Source organism: Ictidomys tridecemlineatus, chromosome 3 (genome assembly GCF_052094955.1).
Source record: "Ictidomys tridecemlineatus isolate mIctTri1 chromosome 3, mIctTri1.hap1, whole genome shotgun sequence".
Taxonomy (NCBI): domain Eukaryota; kingdom Metazoa; phylum Chordata; class Mammalia; order Rodentia; family Sciuridae; genus Ictidomys; species Ictidomys tridecemlineatus.
This window is the reverse complement of record NC_135479.1, coordinates 103,498,334-103,525,756: the sequence shown is the minus strand read 5'-3', so window position 1 is coordinate 103,525,756 and position 27,423 is coordinate 103,498,334. Positions and strand designations below refer to the sequence as shown.

General features: G+C 40.3%; 1 protein-coding gene across 1 annotated transcript; it reads right to left on the bottom strand.

Annotated features, from left to right (window-relative positions):
• Positions 1 to 26,987, bottom strand: LOC144375702 (melanoma inhibitory activity protein 2-like). The gene is made up of 4 exons (XM_078041147.1): positions 26,937 to 26,987; positions 18,556 to 18,716; positions 1,420 to 3,126; positions 1 to 88 (listed from the first exon to the last, which is right to left on the bottom strand). The coding sequence occupies exons 1-4, from the start codon at positions 26,985 to 26,987 to the stop codon at positions 1 to 3; spliced, it is 2,007 nt and encodes a 668-aa protein (XP_077897273.1).
• Positions 26,988 to 27,423: the final 436 nt, after the last annotated feature.

Below are 27,423 nucleotides of genomic sequence, written 5' to 3'. Positions count from 1 at the left end.
TCACTTGTTGGCAATGATATAGAAGTTGAAAGTGAGCAGTTCAAAAAACTTAAAGTAGTTTATCAGAGTCATTTTATGAGTATCAAATCTAAGAATACCAAAAGCTGAGAATTATGTGTCTGATTCTTATTTCAGTGTCCCAATAATACATGTGTATTTTACAAATATCTCCCCAAAACCAAAGACTAGGTAAACCTTTATCAGTGAACCACAGCAGAAAGCAATTCTAAATTTCATGCAAATGGGCATAAAATATAAAAGACAGGAATTGGGGTTGTGGGTCAGTGGAACAGCACTCACTTAGCACATGCAAAGTACTGAGTAAGATCCTCAGAACCACATAAAAATTAATTGATTGATTGAGTGATTAATTAATTAAAGATAGAAAAAGAACTCAAAGATGAAGAAAACAAAGAAAAATAGAAAGAAGAAGAAGAAGAAGAAGAAGAGGAAGAAGAAGAAGAAGAAGAAGAAGAAGAAGAAGAAGAAGAAGAAGAAGAAGAAGAAGAAGAAGAAGAAGAAGAAGAAGAAAAAGAAGGGAGGATGTGGAAGAGGAGGAAGAGGGGGAGGAGAAGGAGGAGGGAAGAAGAAGAAGAAGAAGTCATCAAGATGACTCAGGGAAAATGGGAACAGAGTGAGTTTAAATTGTGGTTTCCAATTCCAAAATGTTTCCTGAGAACTGCAACTTTCTTTGTATTTGAGATCTTCTACTTCCATGACATGTTTAGTAGTGTTTTCTGGTTTACTCTTAGTATGCTCTAGTTATTGTTTTATGGGAAAACTAGTTGACATGCCCCACAAGACTGAAAATCAATGAAAATCTTTCATTAAGCATAAAGTTCCTTTCACATTTGCTACAATCATAGTAAATACACTTCTTTGTATAAAGGGACTGACTTTGTTGGGCATTCAAAATATCCCCAGAGGCTGGATGACATACCTGAAACTCCCATTGTTGTTTATAGAATAGTGGATTAATCAAATTCAATGCTGTAATCATTAGAGTAAAATAGAATAAAAAGAATTTACTCATAGTATCATATTTAAACCATCTTTATTTCCAAAATACTATCCTAAGAAATATAGTTTAATTTAGCTTCAATCAGAGCAAAAGTATAATCACTTACTTAAGTAAAAGCAATTACTTAACAACTAAAAATGAGAGGTAAGTCAAATTACTTTTGAAGAAAGATCAAAAACATCAGGTTTCTTGTTGATGTTCAGTAGCAGACTCACTTGAAGGTGTAAAGAAGCCTGAAGGGCACTCACTTCTACTTTCAGAATGCGGGGGTAGGGGGAGGAAATCCAGCTCTTGGGGGAAGGTCATGAGGAAAATACCTCCAATCATAGACATCTGGCATTGGAAAAAATGGAGGGGGTGGTGGGCCCGGTGGAAAATAATCTCCAGGTGCCCCATACCTGTTTCCTGGAGGAGGCGGAGGGAAAAATGGTCCTCTTCTCATGAACTGACTCCTTGGGTCCACAGGAAATAATTCACCTCTGACTGGAGGGAAAGGTGCCAACAATGAGCCGGAGCCAGTTGCTTGGTTTTCAGCAGGGAGAGGTGAATCGAGCACATTGGAATCATCAAGATTGATTTTGGTCTCCTTTCTACTGGACTGAATTTCTGAAGACATAGGCCCATCCTCTTTATGCAAAGAAGGCAGATTAGAACCTCTGAATTCTGCTGGTCGCCATGGTCTACCATACTTCGAATAACATCCACCTTGCCAAGGAGGACCCAATGGTGAGGGACCATTGGGGGAATGCTTTCTGCCCATTGCTGCATTTGAAACACCAAGTGCACAGGGATCTTCATCTACAAGTTCCAATTGAAGCTCCCTTTCAGTTAACTTTTGTCTATTGCGAGCGTTTTGTTTCATGAAATAATGGAGGTTTCTTTCAGCAATCCAAGCCGCCAACTCACTCTCATGTGCTTTTTTCTCAGAGTAAATAATCTTCCCCTGACAGGACTGAATGGTTCTCTCCAATTCTTCTTTAAGATATTTGGCTCGCTTTCTGTAGGTCTCCAGCTCTTCTCTTGTATGGCCCATCTCTTCTTTGACCTTGGAAAGTTTCTCCTCTTGCTCCTCCAGGGAATTTTCCTCTACTCTGAGTTTCCCATGGAGTTTCATCATATTTTCTTGATAGCATTCCATCATGTCTTTAAATTTCTGCTGAAGGTTCTCATTCTCACCTTCAAGCCATGTATTTTCTGACAGCAAGGTGGCCTGTTCAGTCTTCAGACTTCTAATCTGTTCTCTAAGTTCTTCCTTTGTTTTCTCTACTTCAGATAAGAAAGCACAAGTTTGAACTCTTTGTCCTTCTAAGGTTTCTAAGGAGGACTTTAGCTTAGCACCATCAACCAGTTTCTTCACAGCTCCTTTGGGCTCATCATCTAAGTGAGCACCAATTCCTGATTCACTCGTCATTCCCCATTCCAAGTTCCCAATGTCTGTTTGGGCTCCCTTGGTTGGAGAAGATCTATCTTTCATCTTCAGCAAGCCTTCAGTCAGAGACTCCACGTGATTGTCTTTATCAGTTTGAACTTGTTTTGAATGGAATTGAGAGTCTTCCAATGTGGTGCTCTCTTCACATTGGACACGTCCTTGTTCCCTCCATGCTTCAGCGTCTCCTTGTAAGATCGGTTTCTGACTTTGCTGAAGCTGGGAACATTCATCCAAGGCTTCCTTCATTGCCAGCTGAAGTCCTTCCTCACTTATTTGAAGCAGTCTCAAGTTTGTTTTAGTTTCAGCTATTTCTGATCTGATTGATTCTGATTCACCTTCAAGGGATTTTATCCTTCTCGATATATCTGCCATGATTTCATCCTGTTTACAATGTCTAGCCTTTTGTTCTTCTAGCTCTTTGTCTAGAAAAAGTCTTTCATCCCCATGGCTAGGTTTGGACCTATGCAGCTTTTCATAGGTTGCCTCCAAATTGGGGACGTCTCTTGGACCCTTCTCAGAACTGCTGCCCTTTAAAGTTGACTCTAAGCCTTCAAGCTCTTTTTGAACAAGGCTAACTTTTTCAAGTAGTTCACATTTCTCTTCAATTAGTCTAGAAAGTTTTAAAGCCAGCTGTTTTTCTCTTCCCACATACAGCCTGCTTCTAACACACTGAAAACTTCTCCACAAAAACAAGAGAAGAGCAAAACATCCAATAGCTCTACACATCACCAACTCCCAAGGAACACCATAAGGACTTGGGCCTGGCTTCATGTCTTCAGACAATGCTGCCACAACCCTGCCTACTTCTTCCAGGACCACCCACTAATGTGGCTGTAGGGCAGTCCTTGGTGCCTCCATCAAGCTAAGTTGGCTTTGGCTCTTGCCACCACAACCACAGCCTGCCCAGGCAGGCCAATATAGGCTGTGAACACTCCGGTGTTTGGTGAGGAACTCAAACCTGCACCAGGCAACAGAACAGACCACTGAGAACCCCTGAAAGGGGGGGTTGTGATGGTGGGGAGCTGGGGTGAAGGACTCCCAGGAGCCTTGTGGTACTCAAGTGCCCATCAGGGTAGTCTTGGCCCCTTCATTCTCTAATCATCCTGAAGTGCCAGGGGTTCAGGTCCCTTCTACTCCAGCCAGACAGGAGTCCTCTCTATGCCTCCCACCCCTGAGTTTGGTTTAAGCCAGGCCAAGGTGGAGCTTCTTAAGTTTCTATACAGTCATAATACCACTCAGTTTGATGTCATGAAAATTCTAAAGCTTTCTAAACTGTCTCAACTTATTTTATGTCATGTATTTATATTTGTACTGCTTTCCCTTTTGCTTTAATAACCCATTGCTTTCCCTGCTTTTGTTCTCTCCCTTTTTTCTTCCTTTCTTCCTTTCTTCCTCCCTTTCTTCCTTTTTCCTTTTTTCTTTCTTCTTTACTTCCTCCCTTCCTCCCTCTTTTCCTTCTTTTTTTTCTCCCTTCCCTCCCTTTTCTTTTCTTGCAGTATTGGGCTTTAAACTCCAAGGCCTTCTGCATGCTAGGCCAGCCCACTACCACTCAGCTATATCCCCAGACCTGCTGACTCTTTCTAGGAAGGTTATTTGAATTATTTCTAAAGGAGAAACCTCTCATGATACACTACTTTCTTTCTTTCTTCCATTCTTTCTTTCTTTCTTTCTTTCTTTCTTTTTTTAAAGCTGTGTTAATGACTTATTTTTCTTTTTTTTCAGTTTACCCATAACATTGTTTATATTAAATTTTATTATTTTACAGAGCAAGCAACCATAAAAATTAAACAACTGGTAAAATAATAACTGTTATTTTTGTTCATTGTACTGTCTTTTTTTTACTTTATTTTTAAATTTTTTTAGTCATACATGACAGCAGAATGTATTTTTACATATAATACATACATGGATTGTACATACATCAATCATATTGTCTATTCTATTCTGCTGCCCTTCCTATCCTCCTTACTCCTCCCCTCCTCTCCCATCCTTTCTGTCTATCTAGTCTAATGTGACACACTTTTTTTCTTTTTCTCATTAGAACATCATATATGTATTCTGTATAACAATGTACTTCTCCTTCCATCTTCTGTGTAGCTTTCCTTCTCCCTCTTTTTTCCTCCCAACTTTCTTCCCTATTTAGTGGTAGTCTTCTTCTCATGCTCTTTCTCCCTATCCCATTTTGAGTCACCCCCCTTTTATCAGAGAAGACATTTGGCATTTTTTTTAGGGATTGGCTCACTTCACTTCGCATAGTCTGCTTTAATGCCATCCATTTGCCTGCAAATGCCATGATCTTATTATTTTTTAGTGCTGAGTAATATTCCATTGTGTATAAATGCCATATTTTTTAATCCATTCGTCTGTTGAAGGGATTCTAGGTTGGTTCCACATTCGAGCTATTGTGAATTGTGCTGCTATAAACATTGATGTGGCTGTGTCCTGTAGTATGCTCTTTTTAGGTCTTTTTGCTCTAGCCCGAGAAGGGGAATAGCTGGGTCAAATGGTGGTTCCATTCCCAGCTTTCTAAGGAATCTCCATACAGCTTTCCAAATTGGCTGCACCAATTTTCAGTCCCACCAGCAAATTATGAGTGTACTTTTTTCCCTGCAACCTCGCCAGCACTTATTGTTGTTTGACTTCATAATGGCTGCCATTCTTATTGGAGTGAGATGGTATCTTAGAATAGTTTTAATTGGAATTTCTCTGATTGCTAGAGATGGTGAGCATTTTTTCATATATTTGTTGATTGATTGTATATCCTCTTCTGAGAAGTTCTGTTCAAGTCCTTGGCCCATTTGTTGATTGACTTATTTTGTTGTTGTTGTTTAACTTTTTGAGTTCTTTGTGTACTCTAGAGATTGTGCTCTATCTGATGTTTGAGGGGTAAAAATTTGTTTCCAGGATGTAGGCTCCCTATTCACCTCAGATATTGTTTCTCTTGCTGAGAAAGAAACCTTTTTAGTTTGAATTTGTCCCATTTGTTGATTCTTGGTTTTAACTCTTGTGCTATAGGTGTCTTATTAAGAAATTTGGGGCCTGCCCCCACGTGATGAAGATTAGGGCCAACTTTATCTTCTTTTACATGCAGAGTCTCTGGTCTGATTCCTAGCACCTTGATCCATTTTGAGTTGACTTTTGTGCATGGTGAGAGAAAGGGATTCAATTTCATTTTGTTGCATATGGATTTCCAGTTCTCCCAGCACCATTGTTGAAGATGCTATTCTTTCTCCATTGCATGGTTTTAGCACCTTTGTCTAATATAAGGTAGTTGTAATTTTGTGGATTTGTCTCTGTGTCCTCTATTTTGTACCCTTGGTCTACCAGCCTGTTTTGGTTCCAGTACCATGCAGTTTTTGTTACTATTGCTCTATAGTATAGTTTAAAATCTGGAATCGTGATACCATCAATTTCACTCTTCCTGCTTAGAATTACTTTAGCTATTCTGGGTCTCTTGTTCTTCCAGATGAATTTCATGATTGCCTTTTCCATTTCTGCAAGGATGTCATTGGGATTTTGATGGGAATTGCATTGAATCTGTAAAGTGCTTTTGGTAATATGGCCATCTTAATAATATTAATTCTACCAATCCATGAGCAAGGTAAATCCTTCCATCTTCTAAGGTCTTCTTCTGTTTCTTTCTTCAGGGTGGTATTGTTTTCAGTTTATAGCTCTTTCACCTCTTTTGTTAAGTTGATTCTCAGGTTTTTTTTTTTTTTTTGAGGATATTGTGAATGGAGTAGTTGTCCTCATTTCCATTTCAGAGAATTTGTCACTGATATACAGGAATGCCTTTGATTTATTCGTGTTGATTTTATATCCTGCACTTTCCTGAATTTATTTACTAGTTCTAGAAGTTTCTTGGTTGAATTTTTTGGGTCTGCTAGGTATAGGATCATGTCATCAGCAAATAGTGCTAATTTAAGTTCTTCTTTTCCTATATTTATGCCTTTAATGTCTTTCATCTGTCTAATTGCTCTGGCTAGTGTTTCAAGAACTATGTTGAATAGAAGTGGTGAGAGAGGGCATCTCTGTCTTGTTCCAGATTGTAAAGGGAATGTCTTCAATTTTTCTCCATTGAGAAAGATGCTGGCCTGAGGCTTAGTGTATATATCTTTTCATTTTGAGGTAATTTCCTGTTATCTCTAATTTTTCTAGTGTTTTGAACATAAAGGGATGGTGTATTTTGTCAAATGCTTTTTCAGCATCTATTGTTTTTTTTTTTTTAAGAAAGAGTGAGAGAGAGTGAGAAAGAGGGAGAGAGAGAGAGAGAACTTTAATATTTATTTTTCAGTATTTGGCGAACACAGCATCTTTGTCTGTATGAGGTGCTAAGGATCGAACCCGGGCCGCAAGCATGCCAGGCGAGCGCGCTACCACTTGAGCCACATCCCCAGCCCCAGCATCTATTGTTGATCATATGGTTCTTATCTTTAAGTCTATTGATGTGGTGAATTACATTTATTGATTTTCGTATACTGAACCAGTCTTGTATCCCAGTGATGAATCCCACTTGGTCATGGTGCACGATCTTTTTGATATGTTTTTGTATCCAATTTGCCAGAAGTTTATTGAGGATTTTTGGATCTAAATTCATTAGGGATATTGGTCTGAAATTTTCTTTCTTTGAGGTGTCTTTATCTGGTTTGGGAATCAGGGTGATGTTGGCCTCATAGAATGAATTTGGAAGTACTCCCTCTTTTTCTATCTCCTGAAATAGATTCTAGAGTATTGGTATTAGTTCTTGTTTAAAGATCTTGTAAAACTCTGCTGTGTATCCGTCTGGTCCTGGGCTTTTCTTGGTTGGTATTTTTTTGATGGCTTCTTCTATTTCCTCACTTGATATTGGTCTGTTTAGGTTGTTTATATCATCCTGACTCAATCTGGACAGCTCATATGCCTTTAGGAATTTATGGATGCCTTCACTATCTTCTATTTTATTAGAGTATAGGGTTTTAAAATAATTTCTAATTATCTTCTGTATTTCTGAAGTGTCTGTTGTGATACTGCCTTTTTCATCCAATAAGCTAGTAATTTGGGTTCTCTCTCTTCTTCTCTTTGTTAGCATTTCTAGTGGTCTATTAATCTTTTAAACTTTCTGTAATATTTTATCTTCTCCTGATATAGTTTTCTTTTGTAAATGCTGTGTTGAACATAAATAAATGAAAATTACTTAATTATTTTGTCTTTTGTCTGACTATTTGCTTTAAATTACTTAATTTGTACAATATTGATTTTATATTTTTCCTATATGAGGGTTAATTGCTCTTGACAAATATTATACATTTCTAATTAAAAACAGAATAACATATGCTTGAAGGCTGGCTGCAATATTATACACATAGCATTGATTTCAGTGCCTGGCAAATGCTTCTCAGAGTGAATGACTGAAGCAACAATGGCTATTATTATCACCAGTTCTACTGTTATTATGTTACACCTGCAAATAGCTTTTTTATTTCTTGACCTTTAGCTGACTGTGAGTTACAATATATTACATATGCCTAGGAAGAAAATGAAGCTTTATTCATTGAAATCTTTGCCAACTCCAAATGAATTACGTCATCATAGTTACTATTCATTGAAGGATTTTAAGTTTGTAACTCTGCTTTGGGGACAAGTGATTTCTTTTTTCATTTGTTTGTTTTTCTTTTAGACTTCCAAATGATTTACAAAGATAAAGATTTGACCTTACAAGATGTATATGTCTGTTAGTGTATGTAAAGCTAGATATCACATTGGTAAAATGTAATACAATGGCATTTCAAACTAAATTAATTAAAATGCCTAAGTTTGAAGTTATCTGTCTTATTTTAGAGCAGCCCTCATGTTTTCTGTGGAACACAAATCAACACAAATAATTGAGCTGCTTCTTCAATGTGGTGTTAATGTGTCTGCTTCAGATAACTGTGGAGAGAAGAAGAAGAAGAAGAAGAAGAAGAAGAAGAAGAAGAAGAAGAAGAAGAAGAAGAAGAAGAAGAAGAAGAAGAAGAAAAAGAAGAAGAAGAAGAAGAAGAAGAAGAAGAAGAAGAAGAAGAAGAAGAAGAAGAAGAAGAAGAAGAAGAAGAAGAAGAAGAAGAAATAATACAATTCCCAGACTAGTAGAGGTAAAAATACCTAGCCACAACCCATCTTCAGTGTGCTGTATCTTAAGCTCCAGGTAGCTCTCCATTTTCCATCGATACCCTTGTTCTATTGTGTGTGGATGCAAACCCCTAAAAGACACCAGCCTGCAGGGATCCTGATGTTGTATCATCAAATACTGATCCCAGTTTCCCAGAACATGTGTTGGTAAATGTGTTACTTATTTTTTCACACAACACCCCACTCTTCAAAGGGAATTGAAGCAGCAGGAAGGGGTGAATCCTAGGTTGATCTGCAGATTGTGGTCCACGCGTCTGTTCAGATTGCGGGTTTGGGGCTGGTGTCTGGAATATTACTGGCAAGCAAAGCCTCTGGGTTCTGCGTTGTGCTTCCCACTCTGGTAGAATTTGTGAAAGGTTCACTGTATGGTGTCCTGTCACACACTCTGAAATGTAGTTTTTCCATCATGGCAGGACCTGGCAGAGAAGCATTTTGACTGTTTTCTCAGGTCCGTGTGCAGAGCCCCCAGACACAGTAGCTTCTCTGTTCTGACATCTTAGTTCTCTCCCTGAAAATCTCATCTGGTTTACACTTTCTAAGAGGAATCCCATTGATTGTTATTGATTTTGATCGTAACTGCATTAAGTCTGTTTAGTGTTTTTGGTAGTATGGCCAATTTGATAAAATTAATTCTGCCTATCAAAGAGCAAGGTAGACATTTCTACCTTCTAAGGTCTTCTTCTATGACTCTTATTAGGGTTTTGTAGTTTTTGTTTTATAGATCTGTCACCTCTTTTGTTAAATTCATTTCCAAGTGTCTTATTTTTTTCAGGTTATTGTGAACGGGGCAGTTTCCCACATTTTGGTCTCAGCGGCTTATATGCAGAAATTCCTTTTATATATTGGTGTTGATTTTATATCCTGCTACTTTGCTGAACTCATTTACTAGTTTTAGAAGTTTTCTGGTGAACTTTTTGGTTCTTCTAGATATAGAATTGTATGATCAGCAAGTAGTACTAATTTACATTCTTCTTTTCCTACAAAGCCCTTTGATTTATTTTGTCTCTCTAATTGTTCTGGCTAGTGTTTCAAAAACTATGTTTAATAGAAGTGGAGAAACAGGGCATTCCTGTCTTGCTGCAAATTTTCGATGGAATGCCTTCCTTTTCTCTGTATTTAGAATAATCTTGGCCTGAGGCTTCGCAGAGATAGCCTTTATGATGTTGTCATGAGTTCCTGTTGTCGCTAGTTTTTCCAGTGTTTTGAACATAAAGCAGTGCTGTATTTTGTCAAATGCTTTTTCTGCATCTATTGAGATGGTCATATGGTTATTATCTTGAAGCCTATTGATGTGATGAATTATATTGACTGATTTTCATATGTTGAACAAACCTTGCATACCTGGGATGAATCCAACCTGATCATGGTGCATGATATTTTTAATATGTTTTTGTATTCAATTTGCCAGAATTTAATTGAGGATTTTTGCATATATATTCATTAGAGATACTGGTCTGAGGTTTTCTTTCTTTGAGGTTTCTTTTTCTGGTTTGGGAATCAGGGTGATATTGGCCTCATAGAATGAAGTTGGAAGTACTCCTTCTTTTTCTGTTTCCTGAAATAGATTGAAGATTATTGGTATTAGTTCTTCCTGAGAAGTCTTTTAAAACTTGGCTCTATATCCATTTGGTCCTGGGCTTTTCTTGGTTGCTGATCTTTTGATGACTTCTTCTAGGTCCTCACTTGATATTGGTCTCTTTAAGTGATGTATGTTGGGGATGAAAATCAAGTCAAGATGGCGCCTGGCAGTTGCCAGGAGGAGTGGTTTGTTAAGCAATGCCAGGGAGCCATTAAGATGATGAGGATTTCTTATTGGCTGACTGCTGTATCTAGATGATGTTAATTGAGTCAAGCTGTGTGTAATTAGTTAGGTATATATACCTCTGTTGTTCTGCAGAGAAGCGGTTCTGCTACCTTAGGAGCCCACTACTTTGAGTTCTCGTTCAGATCCACTGAGTTCACTTGCAATAAAGTAGTTCCTGCTTCAACCTTCAAGTTGCTTGTCACCTCCCGGTTATTTGCCCAGCTGGACTGCAGCAAATGTATATCTTCCTGGCTCAATCTGGGCAGGTCATATGACTTTAGGAATTTACTGATGCCTTCACTATCATCTATTTTATTAGAGTTATGGTTTCTATATAATTTCTAATTATCTTCTGTTTTTCTGTAGTGTCTGTTTTGATATTTATTTTTTCAAAATGTATGCTAGTAATTTGGGTTCTCATTCTTCTTCTCTTTGTTAGCATGACTAAGGGTCTGTGATTCTTGTGTATTTTTTCAAAGAACCAATTCTGAGTTTTGTCAATTTTTCCAAATGTTTCTTTTGTTTTTATTTCACTGATTTCAGCTCTGATTTTAATTATTGCATGCCTTCTACTGCTTTTGAAGATGGTTTGTTCTTCTTTTTCTAGGGCTTTGAAGTGTATTGTGTAGTCATTTACTTCTTGGCTCTTTCTTCTTTAAAGAAATAAACTCCAAGCAATGAATTTTCTTCTTAGTATTGCTTTTATAATGTCCTAGGGATTTTGATATGTTGTGTCTGAGTTCTCATTTACCTCTAAGAATTTTTTAATTTCCTCCTTGATATCTTCTGTAACCCATTGTTCATTTAGGAGCATGTTGTTCATTCTCCATATGAAGAAGGAATTTTTCTTCCTTATTTTATCATTGATTTCCAATTTTATTTCATTACAATGGGATAAAATGCATGGTAGTAACTCTACTCCTTTGTATTTGTTAAGAGTTGCCCTGGGCATAATATAGCGTCTATTTTTGAGAAGGATCCATGTGCTGCTGAGATATTGTGCTGCTTGATATTGGTTGATATTTTATATATGTCAACTAAGTCTAACTTATTAATTTTGGTTCTGAGTTCTATGGTTTAATTATTCAAATTTGATTGGACGGTCTTCCCAGTGGTGAGAGAGGTGTGCTAAAATCACCCATGATTATTATGCTTTGGTCTATTTGACTCTTGAACTTGAGAAGAATTTTTTATATGAACATAGCTGCACCATGGTTTGGGGCATATATATTCAAGATTGTTATGTCTTGTTGCTGTATGGTTCCCTTGATCAATATGTAGGGTCCTTCTTTATCCCTTTTGATAAACTTTGGCTAGAAGTCTACTTTATTTGATATGAGTAAGGACACCCCTGCTTGCTTCTGGGGTCTGTGTGAGGTATGATTTTTCCCAACCTTTTACCTTCAGTCTGTGTATCTCTTTTCCTATCAAATGATTTTATTGTACACAGCATATTGTAGGATCTTTGTTAAAATAATGTAGTCTACTAGCCCGTATCTTTTGAATGGTGAGTTTATGCCATTAACATTTAGGGTTACTATTGAGATATGGTTTGTATTTCCAGTCATATTTGTTTATCTTTGTTATTTAATTTGATTTGCTTTTCCACTTTGATTAGTTTTTTCCCATTGTGTACTCCATTCCACTGTTGTTTTCATTGTTCTTTTCCATTTCCTCTTGATGATATATTTTGCCAAGGATATGTTGACCACTGGTTTTCTGCCTGCAGATTCTCTTAACTTTTGTTCATCATGGAAGAATTTTATTTAATCATCAAATCTGACACTTAGTCTTGCTGCATACAAGAGTCTTGGTTAGAATACAGTATATTTTAGCATGGGAAATATATTGTTCCAGGATCTTCTAGCTTTCAGGGACTGTGTTGAAAGATCAGCCTTTAAACTAATTGGTATACCACTATATGTGATCTGCTGCTTTTTTCTTGTGGCTTTTAAAATTTGCTTCTTGAAAAATTCAATGGAGAACAATCTAAAAAATACCTGACAAGTCCTCCTAAATACTGTCATGGTTATCAGAACAAGGGAGTTTATAGAAACTGTCATCCCAAGAGAAGTTCATGGAGACATGATGTCTGGATGTCATGTTGGATCGTAGATGGAATCCTAGAACAGGAAGACACAGTACCAAGAATCCAAAAGATATGTGACTTCAGTTAATTTTAATATACCAGTATTTCTTCTTCATGATGAATGGTCTAAGATGTTAACACTTTAGAAACAGCTTACCTAAGTCATAATAAGGGTAGAAACCAGGCTGAGGCTACCTGTAAATCTCTGCACTTTCTTTTCAATTTCTGTATAAAGCTAAATCTGAGCCTGGCATGGTAGTACATCCTTGTAATCCCAGTGTCTTGAGGGGCTGAAGCAAGAGGATTTCAAGTTCAAAGCCAGCCTCAGCAACTTAGTGAAGCCCTAAGTAACTCTGTGAGACCCTACCTCTAAATAAAATACAACAAAGGGCTGGGGATGTGGCTCAGTGATTAAGCACACCTGGATTCAATCTCCAGTAACTCCCCCCCCCCCCAAAAAAAGATTAAACTAATGTAAAAACCTTAGGATATGGTTATATTTTCTCAAACACCTACTTGTTTAATTATTCATACAGTTAATTACTGGTAACTGACACTCTTAGCTAGTTCTGTATTTTATTATGAACATTTATAACACAAAAATCAAATAGTTCAAACTAATATAAAATTCAAAGTATGTGGGCTGAGGTTGTAGCTCAGCAGTAGAGCACTCACCTAGCATATGTGAGGCACTAGGTTTGAGCCTCAGCACCACAGAAAAATGGATAAATAAAAATAAAGGCATTTTGTCCAACTACAAGTAAAAAATTTTAAAAATTCAGAGTATGTGCCACTTTTACATATTTCAAGTTGAAGTAAAACATATGTGAACTTGTTATATTTTTATTCTGTCACTATGTTTTAGGTTTGCCTTCTTAAAACTTGATCACTAGAGGGAAAAAATGACATTTTAAAGATTTTATTTCAAATCATGGTTTAACTTTCCCAAGTGAGTGACTGTATAAAAAAAAGTTCTAATGGCAAATTGACTCACTGTGACTGAATCACTTATCCCAAATAATTTTTGTATCTATTTTATTTGTATGCATACCTTTTAGCAGCAATATAATCAAATATTTGTCACTGGAACAAACAGTCAAAGAACGTCCAACTCCTCCTAGACCTCTACAGGAAGTGGTAAGCCAAGAGAAGCAGAGGTGTCAACTCAGTCCAGGAATGATATTAGATGCTGCTGTGTTGTGGGGAAACACTCTATCTTTTAGAAATCACAAGGAGCTATGGATGCCCAAACTCTTGCATGAGTCTAAATCTAGTTGAACTTCTAAGTAATTTTATTGTCACTAGCTCATCATGAAGCTAATGACAACTAAAGGATCTATAGGGCTGGGGATGTAGCTCAGTGGTAGAAAGGTTTCCTAGCATGCAGGAGGCCCTATAACAAACCCCCAGAACCACAAAAAGAAAAAATAGAATTTGTGTCTTATTTGTGTAATCAAATAAAAAATGAATAATCACTCCTCTTAAGAAAACATGTTGGGTCTAAAACACTTGAGACTTTCAGAATCAAAATACTCTCCTTATAGTGTAATGCATAGCTAGACCACCATGAAGAGTGGTGTCCCATTATAAAACATGTTCACATGAAGCATACCATCAAAACAACAAAAAGGCTTTCTTGACAGTTGATAAGAAAAATGAACATAATCTATCTTAGGAAATTATTAACACATTGGAAACATGTGTTAATAAGTAGACATCAAAATTCTCCAGGACAAGCCAGGCACTTTGACACATGCCTATCATCTCAGCTATTTGGGAGAATAAAGCAGAAGGACTACAAATTTGAGGCCAACATTAGCAATTCAGCTAGACCCTGTCTCAAAATAAAATTGTAACAAGGACTGAAGACATATGCAGCTCAGGGCTTTCATAGTACATGCAAGGTCCTCGGTTTAATCCCTAGTGCAAAAAACAAAATGTCTCTAGGTGAGACATCTGATAAAAGACAACTATGGCAGGTACAGAACAGGGCAGAAGCCATTATGTCAACTTCCTCAAAATGATTAAAGTAAACCTGTACTTTGTTCAGCTCACAATACTAACATGTCTGATTTCTGCTTCTTATAATTCAAATGTAACCATTTAAATATGACCAAAAGTTTGTGTACTTTTCTAATGAATCCAACAAATTTGAGAGAGAGACTCAACTGTGTTCTGAAAGCCACCTGATAAACACATAGGAGCACCAACATTAGGATAAAATGTAATCATTGTGTTTCCCACATGAAATAACCCTAAATGCTAGTGAATACATAATTTAAAAAGAAAGACAAATTTCTGAAATCAAAAGCAAATTGATACACTTTTAAATAATATTTTGAACAGAGGCAAAACACTTAAAGAGTTCTCCCACAAGAATTCCTGACAACATAAAGTATCATGCTCATTAGAAGGCCAATTTCTTTGTATGCAAGGAATAATAAAACTTTCTGATAAATGTAGAACTTTAACAGGACATATTGACATGCTTTCTAAATTTTAAAAGAAAACATCTGTTTTTATAAAAGCTTATTTGTAGTAAATGAATCTGAAGTACAAAAAAGCAGCTACTGACTTGTCTCTTACATTTTGTAATGATTTGCACCTCAGGAAATTTCATCTACAGTGGTTTTAAATATCATGAAATATCAATAGTTGATATTAAAAATATTATCAACCCTCTTCTCTTTCAAAACTGATTTGAAATTTTCTTATAATAATTTCATATGGATTTTGAAGAGACACTGTTGTGTATGTGAGTATGTGTAAATACATGATCTTTTTTTAAAAAAAATATTTATTTTTAGTTGTAGTTGGACACAATACATTTGTTTTATTCACTTATTTTTATGTGGTGCTGAGGATCGAATCCAGGGCTTTGCACGTGCTAGGCAAGTTCTCTACTGCTGAGCCACAACCCCAGCCCCAATACATAATCTTTTTAAACCATATCTCTCATGCTTGAGTCCTGTCAAAAACATCTCTCTGTGTGGTGCTGGGATGGACTCCAAGGACCCTCACATGCCAGTCAAGTGCTCTGCACTGAGCTGCACATCTAATCTCCAAAGATACCTTAATAAGTGGAAATTAATTAAAATCATTTGATTATGAGCATTTCCAAACAAGACGATTTTCTCAAACAAGCCAATTCTCTCAATCAAAAACAAAGTAAGCTAAAAGTAATTTTTAAAATATTCCTTATAAAAAATAGAAGTTCACAGAATTAAAAATTCTATAGAGGTCTAGAGTTGTGGTGCAAAGGCAGAGCATTTTCCTGGCATGTGTTAGGCCCTGGGTTCAGTCCTCAGCACCACATATGAATAAACAAAATTAATAAATAAAATAAAAAGATCCACTGACAACTAATAAAAATTTAAAAATTCTGTAGAAAACTGAAAGAATATTAATCAAAAATTGAATAGGAAAAACCTACTGCACAGAACTGGAGACCTGGAGGCCATGGGGAATTACATTGCAAAATAACTCCAAAATAAGAAAACTAAATGAATCAATTAGCATAAAAACTTGAACTGGTACTTAGAGTTCTCCTACTGGATGGGACCCTGGGATCATCAGGGCTCAAGGCTGACTGTCATCTGCCCTTTAAGAAGTTCTGATTTTATTTTAACTGTTCATGATCTATAGAGAAAAAAAGAGAGAGAGAGAAAGGTAACTTTTCTAAGTTTATTTTAAGGTATATCAAATTCTGATATAGTCAACATAATTCATCCAATACAGGATGTTAGTGTTTATAAAACAGATGTTATTTGTGCACCATTACAAATATGCTGCCAATTAGCACAGCAGCCAGGGAGCTGCTCATCCTAGATTAGCAGGGGCAGAGTATGGAGGAGCAGAAGAGAAGGTCAGGAGGAGGATGGGGGCCTGGAAGATGGGTGGGGTCTGGAGAAGAGGCAGGGTCTTAAAGAGGAGGAGGGTTGGGCTGGGGTTATGGCTCCATGGTAGAGCACTTGCCTAGCATGTCTGAGGCACTAGGTTCAAACCTCAATACCACATCAAAATAAATAAACAAAATAAAGGCATTGTGTCCATGTGCAACAACAACAACAACAAATTTTAAAAAAAGGAGGAGTGTGAGGTCTGGAGGAGGGGCAGGACAGGAAGAAGGGAAAGGTCTGGAGGAGAGGCAGGGTCTGAAGAAGGGGGAGAATGGGTCACAAGGGGGTAGGGCCTGGCATATGGGTGGGACCTGAGGGAGGGGCAGGCCCTGGAACATGAGTAAGATCTAGAGGAGAGGCAGGGTAGGAAGGAGGAGCAAGGGTGGTTCAGGAAGATGTGCAAGGCCATAGAATATGGGTGGGATCTGGAGGAGAGGCAGATTCTGCAGGGGGAGGCCTTAGGGGGAGGGTCCTGGAGGTCTGGCTTCTTGCTAATTAAACTCTCCACCAAAAAAAAAAAAAAATGTGTCGCTGTGGTAGCTCAGTGGTAGAATGCTTGCCTAGCATGTGTAAGCATAAATACATTTATTTTATTTATTAAATAAATAAATAAAATAAATGTATTTTGCCCTTCTGCAACTAAAAAAAAATTAAAATCTAAGTAGAGATTAAAGAAAAAGAATAATGTGGTACATGAGTTCGGTTCCACAAAAAACATGGGATGTATTTTTAATAAATTCTGGCTTTGTTAGAAGTAATATATTTAAACTTAAGCATCTCAGAAGCTGATTAGAAGAATTTCAAGTTCAAAACCAGCCTTAGCAAAAGCAAGGCATGAAGCAACTCAGTGAGATCCTGTCTGTATAATACAAAATAGGGCTGGAGATATGGCTCAGGGGTCACATGCTCCCGAGTTCAATGCCCAGTACCCAAAAATAAAAATAAAAAACAATTTAAAAAATGACACAGTGGGCTATTAACATATGCACTTTTTAATGTTTTCTACTATTTTAACACTGCAAGAATAGAGCCACCCAGAAAGCCTCATTAAATTTAATAATCACTGAAAAAACCCTGTCTCCAAATATGAGCATATTATGAGATACTAGGTTAGGATTTCAAAGTAAGAATTGTGAGGGGCTAGGAATCAGCCCTTTACACAGACAGGGCTCATTCCACTTCAAACAAAAGGCTACTGCAAAAAGTTATGAGATCCTCACCCTGTGAAGACAGCTTAATCAATACCAATGTAGGACATTTTGATCTATACAATCCTTTGAGGAAAGTTTAATCAATATGAATCCTGTAAGGCCACGTTAATCTATACCAATCCTATAAAGATGCTTTATCTTGACAAATTCAATAAGGACATGTTAATCTATGCCAATCCAGTAAGGCCACTTTAATTCCTCCCAATCCTGTGAGGACATTTTAATCAACACCAGTCTTATGAGGACAGTTCCATCTACATGAATCCCTTCACCAAGGCAAAGAGGGGAAGCCTTTGACCCTGTACATGTTGGTTGAACTCTTCTGCTCTAACATCTCAGGATAACATCAACATATGTCCAATTACTATGACAATTAGTAATAAAAATGCTTTTATAAATTAAATTTTAAGACATTAAGGAAAAAAAGACATGAGAGAAAAAAAATCCTCACAGGATAGGAAAGAAAATCTCAGGGAGTAGCAGTGGCCTTGACTGCTGATACTCTCTGAAAACTTGGAGTTGAGGTCATGGGCCTGCTAAGCTGCCCAGTAGCTCCTCAGATGGTCCCTAAATGAAGGATCCAGATCTAGCACTACACCCTGGCTGGCTCATGGCTGGTGGCGGATGCTGTGCCTGGCTAGGCCTGGTCATTCTGCTTTGTTTCCCTGGTCCTAAGGGCAGGCAGAATGGGGCTGCTTCCACAGGGAGCACTCAGGAACCTCACATTCTTATTCAATGGTGGTGCCTTGCAGCTATCAGATCTCCCTAACTTGCTGTCATCCACAATGTTCTCTTTTGTTAGAAGATAAATTCTCAAAATAATTCTCTTTTATTAAAAGGAAAAATATGATTTGGGGGAAAAATACATTTTGAGGGAACTGGGTCATGGCAAGGTAGCTGAAATGTCACCATGGTGCTGGAGGTCTGTGTGGAAATTCACTCCTACCTTCTCCTCTACCTCTTTACACTATTCTGTTTGAGAAGAATGAGGAAACTGCTTTCACCAGTTTCTGCCTGTGGGAGGCCCTGGGGTTCATCACTGTCTTTGGTTACAGCTCCTTTCTCTGTGTCATCATCAAGCTGTACATTCTGCTGGGAGTCCTGAGTCGCCTTGGTCACCTATACAGGAGTGTTAAATACCTGGTCAAACCCTCACTGCCAGACAGACCAGCCAAGCAGTGGAAGGAGAGACAGGGACAGATATGTGACAGCAATAGGTCCTGGCAGGGAATGTCCAACACTCAAGTTCAAAAGGGGTACAGATGAGTGAGCCAAATACAGAAATAGCAGGCCTCCTGAGACCCACAGGGGAGTCTCAACATGCATGCAGTGACTTTAGGACTTGCTTCCTGTCCTGATGCTTATCTCTGACAGGATCTCAGGTCATCAAGGAATTCCTGGGAATACAACAGACCATCAGAGTCATCAAGAATTCTTCTGAAAGGAGCAGTGACAGAGGATCTCACCATGACAGAGCTGGACATACATGTGCATGTCATCATTGCCTGGGTACCCCATCCCTTCTGCCTCTCCTCCTTCCCAACACTGGCAATGCTATCCACAACTCCTTCTCCACACCATCCTTCTTCATCCAGTCTTCTTCTTCATCTTGAGTCCCTTTACATCTGCTCAGGGCCCCTCTCTCTATCCTCTTGAGTTTGTACTTGTTTGCATGAACATTTCTTCCAGTGGAATTTGGCTTCCCAGTATCTAGTGTGTCATCCAGCAGATGCTATACACTTGCAAGTGCAGGAAAGGCAAGCTCCAGACCCCCACATCCATGGTCCAATCCCTCACTATTCCCAGAGCCCTCTGACAGATGTTTGTCTCTGTCTTCAGATGAAACAGTACCAGATGCTGGTGTGGAGCTTCTTTCTTCCAGTCAGCATTAGCCAAGTGGGCACAGCAAATAAATAAAACCTTGCACCTGCCACAAGCTAATGTCTCATGGTTTTTTAAGTGTCACTTTGCCTCACGCTGAGCATCATTGCAACCTGCAGAATTTCCCAGAGTTTCTAATGTGCATGATGCCACTGCCTGTCCTGCTATTCTCCACTTTCAGCCTGGATGTGCTTGTCTGTCCAGGTGTGCTGTGGTAAGTTTCTCCTCCTACCTGTGTGATCAGGAGCAGATCTAAAGTCATACCCTGCTTTTTGCTTTATCAACAGAGCTCTCTGCTTACTTCCTATCCTCCTTACATCTCAGCAGTATCCAGACTCACTCTCCTTCCTGCAGAGCTCCTCCTTCACCTCCATCCTGGGCTATTAAATGAAAAGATTGTTCTACATCCCAGGGATGACTCCCGAACCCTGCAGCCAAGCCCACTGAAGCTTTCATGTCTATAGCTCACCATCTGAACTCCTGCCCAGGATGCACCAAGTCTTGTGTAATTGAACTCAGATGCCCCTTTAAGGCAAATTCAGCCAACCTTCACTCTCAGTACTTCTCTTAGACATTGCTTCCTTCTGTTCTGGGTCCTTAGCTCAGCTGCTCCTGTCTCTGTCTAAATTATGTCAGCCTCCCAAACCCAAATGCCAACCAAGCTTCTGCCATCTTCAGTAACTCTTTCATAGTGCAGGATCTTCCTACTGCCTGGTACCAGTGCCCTTTGCTTTTCCATTTTAGCCAGGCTTCCCAGGCCACCTTACCATACCCTTATTTGTAAGGTCCACAACTGACTGTAGCTTCCACAACATGGAGCTTGCATCGTTGCAAAAGAGTCAAAGCTGGCAGAGGGAGTGCAAGTGGCCCTGATGTTTTTTAATTTACTTTTTAAGGAAGGCTTGAAGGAGCCCACATAGACATGCCTCATGCTTTTTGCAGCCTGTCTTGAGACAGCTGAGTGAGCCACATGGGTGGACTGATCTTGCTCAGAGGCTAAAGTTAAGAGTGGTTAGTACTGATGCTAGAGACCAGCCTTACTCTCCCTGAGACTGGGGTGGTGCTGGGCAGTGCTCCAGCCTACAGACATCACTTAATGACCCATGATGGACACTAGAAATGAGGAGGAATGTCTGTGGAGTGGCCCAGTCTTCAACTGCAGGTCCAGAGACCCATGTCCCCAGTAACAAGAAGCAGGCCAGTTGTCATGAGCCATCCATGGGCTATGTGTGTGAACTATTGCACATAGTAGCCAAATGAGGGGATAGGCCTAGCACTGCAAGCTCCCTGTCAAGGATTGATCACATGATACAGGTGCACCTTGCCCTCTAGCTCTGCCTCAGATCCCACACAGCACCTGAGATGGGTGTGACTCACCAAGATGTCAACCTATCTGCTGACAAGACGTCATGAAGCAAGACTCCATCCTTGAAACCTTATCCCTCTCTGAGGTTCCTGATATAAAATAAAGGAAACAGGGTTCATGCTCTCTTTCCAGCATGGAAACTGAACATTAAACTCACAGAGAAGTCCTGCTCTCAGTTTAAAAACTACCCTCTGTGTTGTGTGATTTTTCACCACTTTCTTAGCTTAATGTTGCAGCCAGCTCTTTAAAACCCAGTTTGTCTCATCTGTGCACATTGGGCAAGAGCCAGGGTCTCCCCAACATGCCTTACCAGCTGTTCCTGAGACAGAGGTGCCAACTGACAGATCTCAAGTAGGATTGAAGGACATCAGAGGTGTGTTGAGACCTTGATCTCCTTGTCCTGTGTTACTGCTACTAACATGGTGAAGAAACATGCAGCTGTTTTAGTGAAAGCCCACCCCACCTGGGAGCCATTGACTCTAGGCACATGCTGTCTGGCTGCTCTGAAGAAAGTCTGCAGAGAGCTTCTGGATGGCTACACAGAGGCTCCAGACACTGTGCTCCTTTCTACTGGGCACCAATCACCCTCGGTTGGGCTCTAGCTCACCTGTCTGGGATACCAGGACCTTGTCTGCTTGCTTCATCCTTTTTAACCTTTTGAACAAATGTCTTTCTGGCTGTGCCAAGCACCCTGGTGAGAGCCTGGAGGAAGAACATTACTAGCCTCAGTGGAAAAAGATGGATGCTGGGTCTCAGGCCACCCAGAGCTACCAGCCTAGCTGAGCTTAGGGAGTGTTGAATTGTGATAAACTTTCAAGGTAAACCATTAATTCTTGCTCTGGTTTTCATGTAAAATGGAATTATTCCTACTTATATGGAATAATTAAAGCCATGTGGACTGCAAAGCAACATGAAAAACTAAGCCCCAAAACCATCCCCTAGAGCAAGGTCAGTGTACAATACTTTTTTGTGAACCCCTCAATGCAATGGAGTTCTTACAAGCTTTGATTAGGTTTGAGGTATCCATCTTAAACCCCCATGGCCCAACTCCCAGGACTCAACAACAAATCCATAAATACATATCTTTGGTACTTGCTCAGAGTAAAGAGTGAAGGCAAGATTTTAAAAATATAGTGTGTAAGGAGCACTCTAAAGAAGCAAGCACCCAGGCAATGCAAGTTGAACTTGGACATATGACAACCATCTGCTGTCTTATCCTTCTGACCTTTTGTGAAGTGCAAAAGATAGCGACTATAAGGATGACAACAAGGCCCTGCAAACTGCAACGTGACCTATATAAGCTCTCACAGAAGCTCAGCTCCTCAGACAGAGGGACACAGGGAGGCAAATGCTCAGAGACTTTCTACTCTGCTACCATCAGCCACCAGAAGGGGACACTCAGGGAAGTGAACATTCAGAGACTCCCTAACCCTGCCATGTATGCACTCTCACTCTCCCCACAGCGCCACTAGTGTTGCCCTTCTGTCACTGTGAACTGCTGCCGCTCAGGTTCCCAGTTGAGCTACTGGCATCTGACAGTAAAGAGACCACTTCTGTGGCCCAGAGACATTTCACTATGAATGGAACATGGTCTATTACATCTGAGGGACTTGCTGGCTGGGTGAAATGGGAATAGTACCATTCTCTGTGTGTTAAGAGTACTTTCAATATAAATGCATTGCAAACACATCTAGCTCTAATGTAGTTCCTCCAGCACTGCTCACAACAGTGTGCCCCATGATATTACAAAATTTTCTAAAAACTGAATGTGTATCTAAAAGGAAATAAATCTAGAAATAATGAAATTAAGAGCACACAGAAAGAGAAAAGGAGGTGTTAACAATATAGGCCATGGCTATGGCTAATCTGAAGTCATGGCCATGTGCTAAGGTTGGCTTGAGTCACCTGCCTCCCAGGCAAAGACAGAAGCCTGGGTCACATATGCACCATCATCTGACAAAAGACAACATATCAAAAGTTTTAAATAAATTGATTTTCTAGGTACTACGGTATAAAGAAGATTTTTATTGAGCCTATCCAGAGAATATGAACCAAACAAAGTGGGCCCTGTCTGGGATGGATGACTTTATTTATGGCAGCGTGATAAAAGCTGAGGGCCCTCTGTGAGGATGTGACTGTAAACATGTTTGAGCAAAACAAGCTTGAGAGGCCTGAGCAGAGCTTTTATGTGGGTTGGGCTTGGTCATTCCTGATGCCTCCCCCAGAAGACTGAAGCCTTCTACTTCTTGACCTGTGCACCTCAGCCTTCATGAAGCTATTCCAACCAGCATTATTTACACTGTGAGGTAAATTGCTCAAGGTATATTACTAAGAGAGATGCCAGGGAAATAGAGATGTCAAGGAAATACTTAATATGAAATAATACTTGAAGAAGAAAATGGCATTCAACAAGCTCCTCTAGTTTCATGTCTAAACCAAGAACAAGAGATTACTTTTCTTCCATATCCACTTCCAGGTCTAAATGGTTCCCTTATTACTGGGCCCAGACTCCAGCCACACTTAAGAACATCTCTTGGGCTGTGGATGTGGCTGAAGCGATAGTGCGCTCGCCTGGTGTCCATGCGGCTCAGGTTCAATCCTTAGCACCACATACAAACAAAGATGTTGTGTCCGCCAATAACTAAAAAAGAAATATTAAAATTCTCTGTCTGTCTGTCTGTCTGTCTGTCTCTCTCTCCCTCCCTCCCTCTCTCTCTCTCTCTCTCTCTCTCTCTCTCTAAAAAAAAAAAAGAGATTAGTAAAAAAAACATTCCTGACCACCTTCTCCCTGGCCTGTGGGAATAACACAGCACCAAACCACTCTAGGCATGAGGCCTATTGGGGGACTCGGTTAAGTCAGCTCCTGAGAGACAAGGGAAGTCCCCTAGTGTGCAGGGCTAAACAGATGTGTTCAGAGCACCCCATCTTTCAGGTTCTACCTGGTTTTTTGGTTGTTTTTATGTTTGTTTATTTGGTGTGGGGAGCAGGGGGGATTGGAGGATTAAGCCCAGGGACACTAAACCCTAAACCCCAGAGCTACATTCCCAGCCATTTTTGTTTATTTTTTTAAATTTTGAGACAGGTCTTGCTAAGTTTCCTTAGTTCAAGTTCAAATTCAAGTTCAAGTTCACTAAGTTCAGAAGGCTGGCTTTGTACTTGTCATCCTCCTGCTTCAACTTCCTGAGCTGTTGAGATTATACCTTACCAGATACAGCCTGGTATTTGAGAGAATAGCTCCTTCTCTGATTGTGAATGTTCCCATACCTTAGGTCCTCCATTTTGCACCCTATGGATCATCTCTCTCACTAGAGAAGTCTCCTAACACAATGTTCCCTCACTTCTGCTCCCTGACTTCATCCCCATTCTTTGGTCATTCTGTTTGCAAAAAAATAAAGTAAAACAAAAACCTTCCAGACCTAATTTACCAATTGCTTTGCAAAGTAAGAATCTTAACTTGGGCATTCAAAAGCTGACTCTTCATTCACTCTGCTGTGTCAACATCTGCCCACCTGGAGCTTTATGCAGAATGAGCCCTCCTTGGAGAATGATCCATTCCTTCCAACTTCTGGCAGTGCTGGGTTTTCCTTCTCCTCAGCTCTGGCCCTAAAAGATCAACAATGACAGGGGTGGAGACTTCAAAAATGTGACATCCAATCTATAAAGACTCACCTGCACAACCTGGGAGTATGCTCATGGGCCCACATGTTCATGTGCACACACATGAAGCCAGAGTCCACAATGCAACTCAAAGGACAGGATGACATCTGAGAAGAAATTCCAGAACATGCCATAGGATAACAAGCCAGGGCCTCATCCACAGTCCTGTGGTGAGCAATCCAATTGGCCTTGAGCATCCTCCCTCCAAAGCTCTTCCTTCACCCTACACTCCTGTGCCCACCCTCCTCTGGATCCACTTTTAAACCTGAGTTTTTAGTACAAATCTTGATTTCTGCCTCCCAGCAATCTTTCCTGAGACTCAGTCCTGTTGGTTTAACTTCCCACCTTAACCCAACAAACAGCAGGCAAGCTTAATTTGCTCCAGATGATTCTTGTCACACACACACACACACACACACACACACACACACACACAAATCTAATGAACACATTAAGATAAACAAGTATTTATTGTGAAAAATCAAGTATTCTTTTAGATATAGCTGATAAAACAGGACACAGAACAGTAGAACTTTGCTCTTTGGAAGTTTCTATTCTGTATCATACTGTGCAATGAGTTCATGGTGATCAACTGGGGTCAGGGAATCAAGACAGAATCATGCAGGGTTGTGTGTGAGGTGGAAACACCCAACTTCCCGAGCAAGATGACCAGAGACACACAAGAGAAGTCTAGCCACTTAGACAAACAGAGTCGACAATCAGAGAGGCAGCCTGGAACCCACATGTCCACAGTGGAGCATGTGAGGCCTAGGGAAGATCACACAGACCTAGATATCAATGTCAGGATGGTGGGGTTTATTCTGAGCAATGGCTACCTGCATTAGTTTCCTAGGTGGCAATTTGAAGGAAAGTACCACAATTTGGGGTGGCTGAAAAGCAGTAAATTGCATCCAAAAGAAGGATTGGCATCTCCACTCCTGAAATCCTCTGTACTCCTTCTCCAATACCTTTAGCAATAGTGATGACATGATTATGAGTGAGGAGGCTGCATGGCAGATGCAAAAGCATCCACCATTGTTGCAGGCATGCCCATCCCTGCCCACTGGCTCACCTCTTCCTTCCCTGCCCACATTATTATGAAAATGATGTCATAAAACACTGAGAACACCCATGCCTTCTCAGAAGTGATTTCTCCAAACCTTGCTACTCACCCTGTCCACAACCCTCAGGGAAGGATTCCTCATGGCCAAGGTCACCAGCTAGAAGTCATGTCTACACTGGCTCAAGGGGAGAGACTCCATCCATATCAGATCCATACAGCAAGTCTGTCTGTACTAGGTCAAAACAAGTAATGCTCTATGCTGGCTCAAGGTGAGTGACCAACTACACAGACTCAAGGTGAGTGAGTCTCACCTATTCTAACTAAAGGCCAGTGATTATCCACACTGCAGAGGGAGGCACAGTGGTCCAGGCCTTACAGAAGATGGCTGGTGGGCCCCTGCCCTCACTCTGAGGCCCCACCTTTCTCTTAATCAGCCTATATTTAAATCTAAATATTATTGGAACAATAATTTTATGACAAAATTTGTCTGCAACAAGTTTATTAAGAAACATCTCAGGAGAATGGGGGAAAGGACAGAGGAGCAGGGCAGGATGAAGTGTCCCAGGCAGAACAGTCTCTGACATCTTACACAGGTGGGGACAGAGGAGACTCAGGCTGTCCACTGGCATTGTCTGGCTCAGCTCTCCACTCCCCTGAAGCCACATTGTTTATGGATTTGGCATGTTTCTTCTCTGTTATTAAAGCCACTTTATTGCTGACATGTGGCATGTAGCTGCACAGTCATTGGACACAGGTAGTGATACTCTTCCTCACTCACTTCTAGCCATTTCTCTTGCCAGGGCCTTGCCTTGTGGATGTGGCCATTGGGCCTCCTTGGGCAACTGATGCTCACAGGGCAAAGGGAAGTTACAAAGGGCAGGCTCCCCGGTGCTCTTCTGTGAGTGGACAGGAACACCATAAAGATCCTTGGGGCATGGGTGAAACATAATCTTTAGAGGCACAGGCTTCCAATGGCCAGGGCAGAAGGGCATCAGAAGTACCAGCCTGTTGGGACCTTTTACCTCCTTTGGGATGCAGCCATTATTGGGTGTTGGCTGAGGTGGCCTCATGGGTTTTTCCAGAGCATTACCCTATAGGTGACCTGGCTGGATTGGCGTTAGCCCGCATGCGGGCTTTTGACATTAGCTTCACCTAACGGTTTAATCTGAAATCTGCCTAGGCCCCTTAGTGATAGTGATGTAACTGCCCCTTATTGGTTCTTGCTACTGTCTCTTCTTATGGCCTCCTATCACTATATAACCTTGTTCCTGACACAATAAAGTTGAGATTGCTGCACCTCTATGGTTGACTCAACTCCCGACTCGGTGTGGTTCTTGGCCAGGCTGGGTGGCAGCCGGGTCACGACACTTACCTTCTCGCTCAGCCCCTCAGAGACGACAGGCTGGTCCTGCCTGTCTCCCATGTGTCTTTGTTGAAGGGAGCAATACCAGCCTGCCTGCCATTCCTCTCCACTTCCTGCCTGCAGGGACCCCCGACTCTTAGCAGTGCCTCCCAGTCTGAATTTGGGTTCCATCCCTCCACAATCTTTGGTAGATGACCCAGAACAGATAACACCCTACCCCTTGACCTTATGATGCTTCAGTATCAGGTGTATAGCCATCTTTGCATCAAACTTTCTCTTGGACAGAGACACCCAGGTTTGGCATGGATCAAAACCCATGTCAAACAGGATTATAATGATTGTGGGGCCTGGTTTGTACGTGCCTCACTACAGTCACAGGGTATATACTGCTCACCTTGCCTTAGCCATGACTGCTGTAAGATTTACTTGACTGTGGGCCTCTTCTTGGGGTTCACAGTATTTTCTGGATGAGCCTTCATGTTTTGATGGGAACAGA

Bases quoted from the DNA above. Each gene is read 5' to 3' on its own strand.
- LOC144375702 (XM_078041147.1), bottom strand. From the start codon at position 26,987: ATGGGAGACAGGCAGGACCAGCCTGTCGTCTCTGAGGGGCTGAGCGAG. The intron at 18,717-26,936 runs GTAAGTGTCGTG...ACTCCTGTATAG, and splicing joins CTGAGGGGCTGAGCGAGAAG to GTGACCAAGGCGACTCAGGA. The intron at 89-1,419 runs GTATGGGGCACC...TGGTATTCTTAG, and splicing joins CCGCCTCCTCCAGGAAACAG to ATTTGATACTCATAAAATGA.